This window comes from Propithecus coquereli, unplaced genomic scaffold (genome assembly GCF_000956105.1).
Source record: "Propithecus coquereli isolate 6110/MARCELLA unplaced genomic scaffold, Pcoq_1.0 Scaffold4, whole genome shotgun sequence".
NCBI lineage: Eukaryota > Metazoa > Chordata > Mammalia > Primates > Indriidae > Propithecus > Propithecus coquereli.
In genome coordinates, this window is record NW_012149729.1 from 10,339,520 (window position 1) to 10,342,019 (window position 2,500).

The 2,500-nt window shown below is 40.4% G+C and overlaps 1 protein-coding gene across 9 annotated transcripts in view; it reads right to left on the reverse strand.

Annotated features, from left to right (window-relative positions):
- Positions 1 to 2,500, reverse strand: part of FOXP2 (forkhead box P2) — a 350,012-nt gene that overhangs the window by 28,930 nt on the left and 318,582 nt on the right. For 8 of the 9 annotated variants that reach the window (XM_012652751.1, XM_012652750.1, XM_012652749.1 and 5 more), the window contains 2 exons: positions 1,302 to 1,503; positions 137 to 213 (listed from right to left, as the gene is read on the reverse strand). In XM_012652751.1, the coding sequence (XP_012508205.1) occupies positions 137 to 213; positions 1,302 to 1,503 (279 nt within the window). Of the gene's footprint in view, positions 1 to 136; positions 214 to 440; positions 444 to 1,301; positions 1,504 to 2,500 lie in introns of all 9 variants that reach the window. The other variant, XM_012652754.1, reaches the window with a different exon arrangement.

The following is a 2,500-nucleotide window of genomic DNA, read 5'->3' on the forward strand; positions in this document are numbered from 1 at the left end:
AAATGAGACAAGATACATAGTGACATAAAATAATGGTTTACTAACTAGACTAGATGACGCTTTCTCATCCAAGCCTTACTTTAAGCATTAATGAATTTTAATTTAATCAGGCAAAGTTAATTTTCCTTCTACTTACCTGCCTTATGAGGGTTGCATAAGTAAATGGAGGTCTGACATCTGCATTTTTATAAAATTCGTAGTTTGGGGCAATCTCTATAAAAATAAAAACTAGGTGTTAATTCTGCTAATAATTCACATTACATATAATTGATTTTTCCTGTTTCCCCTAGTGTTGGTAAAGTGATTCAGTGAGAAAGCCACTGACTAGTGAAAGCACAAAGCATGACAGTGGAATTGAATTATATGGAAAAGGCCATTTCTGACGTGAAGTGCAAATGAAGCGTCCCCGAGTTGTTCGTGGTACTTCAGGACTGTGTGACCGGCTGGCCTGAGGATTTTTTCCAACAGCCAGGTCTCCCTGAAAGCGGGCGGTTTAGGCATGTTCTGACATCGACTTCTGCTCCCCTGCCACAATCTTTGCTTCTCTCATCTAATACTTTTTAAAGTACAACAGGATCATCTCTCTCGGCATCTGTGTCCACCTAACAAAGGAAACACAAAACCCTCGCAAGTGCCCATGTTGAAAATAACTTCACTTTTTGTAAAAAGGGGGCTCTGGGCTAATAATGGTTACAACGTGTGACTGTGATTATCCAGATGCCCCGGGGTGGGGGTAGGGGTTGAGGAGGGAGGGAGAAGGGTAAGAGAGGGAAATAAGGTAAATTTTTGTTCCATGCAAACTTTGTCTCTCACGATGCTTCTTAAGCAAAGTATCGTATAGGCATTAGGAGCAGTGGTAGGATCTCGTTTAGGCAGCACCTTTATAAAGACTGATTCATGTAAAGCCCGAATTGTCTTGCATAAAGCAACAGTGCTTCATATATGTCCTTTAATCGGCTCTTCTCACACAGCATTACTCACAGACGTTGGATTGCTACAGTCTTCCCTCAGAGATCAAAGGATCTCATTGAATTGAGGTGATAATATGTGCTATCCTGACAACACATCTCTCAATGTCTCTAATGGGGAGAGCCTTCTTTCCTGAACAACCATTCAGAACAATTCATCATGATGTGCTTAGGGAATCGCCCCTATTCGCATTTACCAGGAATAAAACAATTATCACTCCATAAATCATGACTTGAGTTTCCATGTGCTCTGGAATGGCTCATGTACAGTTGCTTCAGCTACAGTTTTCCTCTCCCAAAGTAAAAGAGCTCTACTGAGCATTCATATCCTACCTGATGACATGGGAATGTTGTATTTGTCTGAATGTCGCCTTCGTATGGCTCCCACATTGGGCACACTGGCTGGGGTGATTACTGAGGGTCCCTGGGTAATCGGGGTGACTGGGGCCGTTGGTGTGGTAGGGGTTTGAGGTAAGCTCTGTGGGGATGTCTCCAACATGTTCTTCGACATGGTGACACTAGACACCAGATTTAGCTGCAAAGGCCCAAGAGAAGGGCAGGAAAAAGGTAGAGACAAGAGAAAAAGACTTAAAAAGGTTTGACAAATGAGAGTGGATTCACTTCTACAGCTGTGTTGCCACTAATAAGCTGCAAAAGGAAGCAGCCAATCTCAACTAATTACAGGATGAAATTGTATCATAAGAACTCTAATTAGAGGATGCTGTTAGAGGTTATCTAATAATCTACTGCAATGTTACTTAGGACTAACTCCTTCTTGTCCTACCAGACTTCAGCGAAAGTCTATTTCCTTAAATAAAAGCCGGTTGCTGATTATTGACTGCCCCTGTTGTTAAACAGGTCTAGCCCCCAGTGAAGCAACAACAACAGCAATAATGAAGGATGCGATGTTTTTAACCAATAGGACTTAAAGTAAGTTGCTATTCGGTTGCTGCCAGAATTTTTTTTTTTTTTCCATAGTCCCAAATCTCAGCTGAGAGGCTCCAGCCAGCTGGAAAATTTTACACTGACCTTTAGTCTCCTTGCTAATTTGGTGGAATGGTAATGACATTACTACATATTCAAACAAAACTGTCTTAATTGCAAATTAGCCGGAGGAGGCTGAAAATTTTCAAATTAAATCTGATTGGAGATGGAGAGAGGGAAATGGAATTTCCTCACTAACAATCATTTGTGGCATGTGTTAACAAATATAATGAAATGTCAAGTTTGCCAATTCCTCTGGAAGTATCATTTTCAATTTATGATTACAGTGTCACTTAATGCTGATGTACCCTGGAAAGTGGGTGTCAGGGTAGAAAAAAGGAAAAAGGTGAGAATGTATGCAAGCTGTTTAACAGTGTGCCCTTCATTACTCCCCTCAGAAAGGCCCTGTTCTTCATTATCAAAAAATTCATATCACCTCTGTCATATTTACCACACATCTTTTGTCATAAATAGCATCCAATTAGCAAAATTTTTACTCAGGGCAGCATATAAAAAGATTTCTGCCATATATTTAAATGGTATTCATA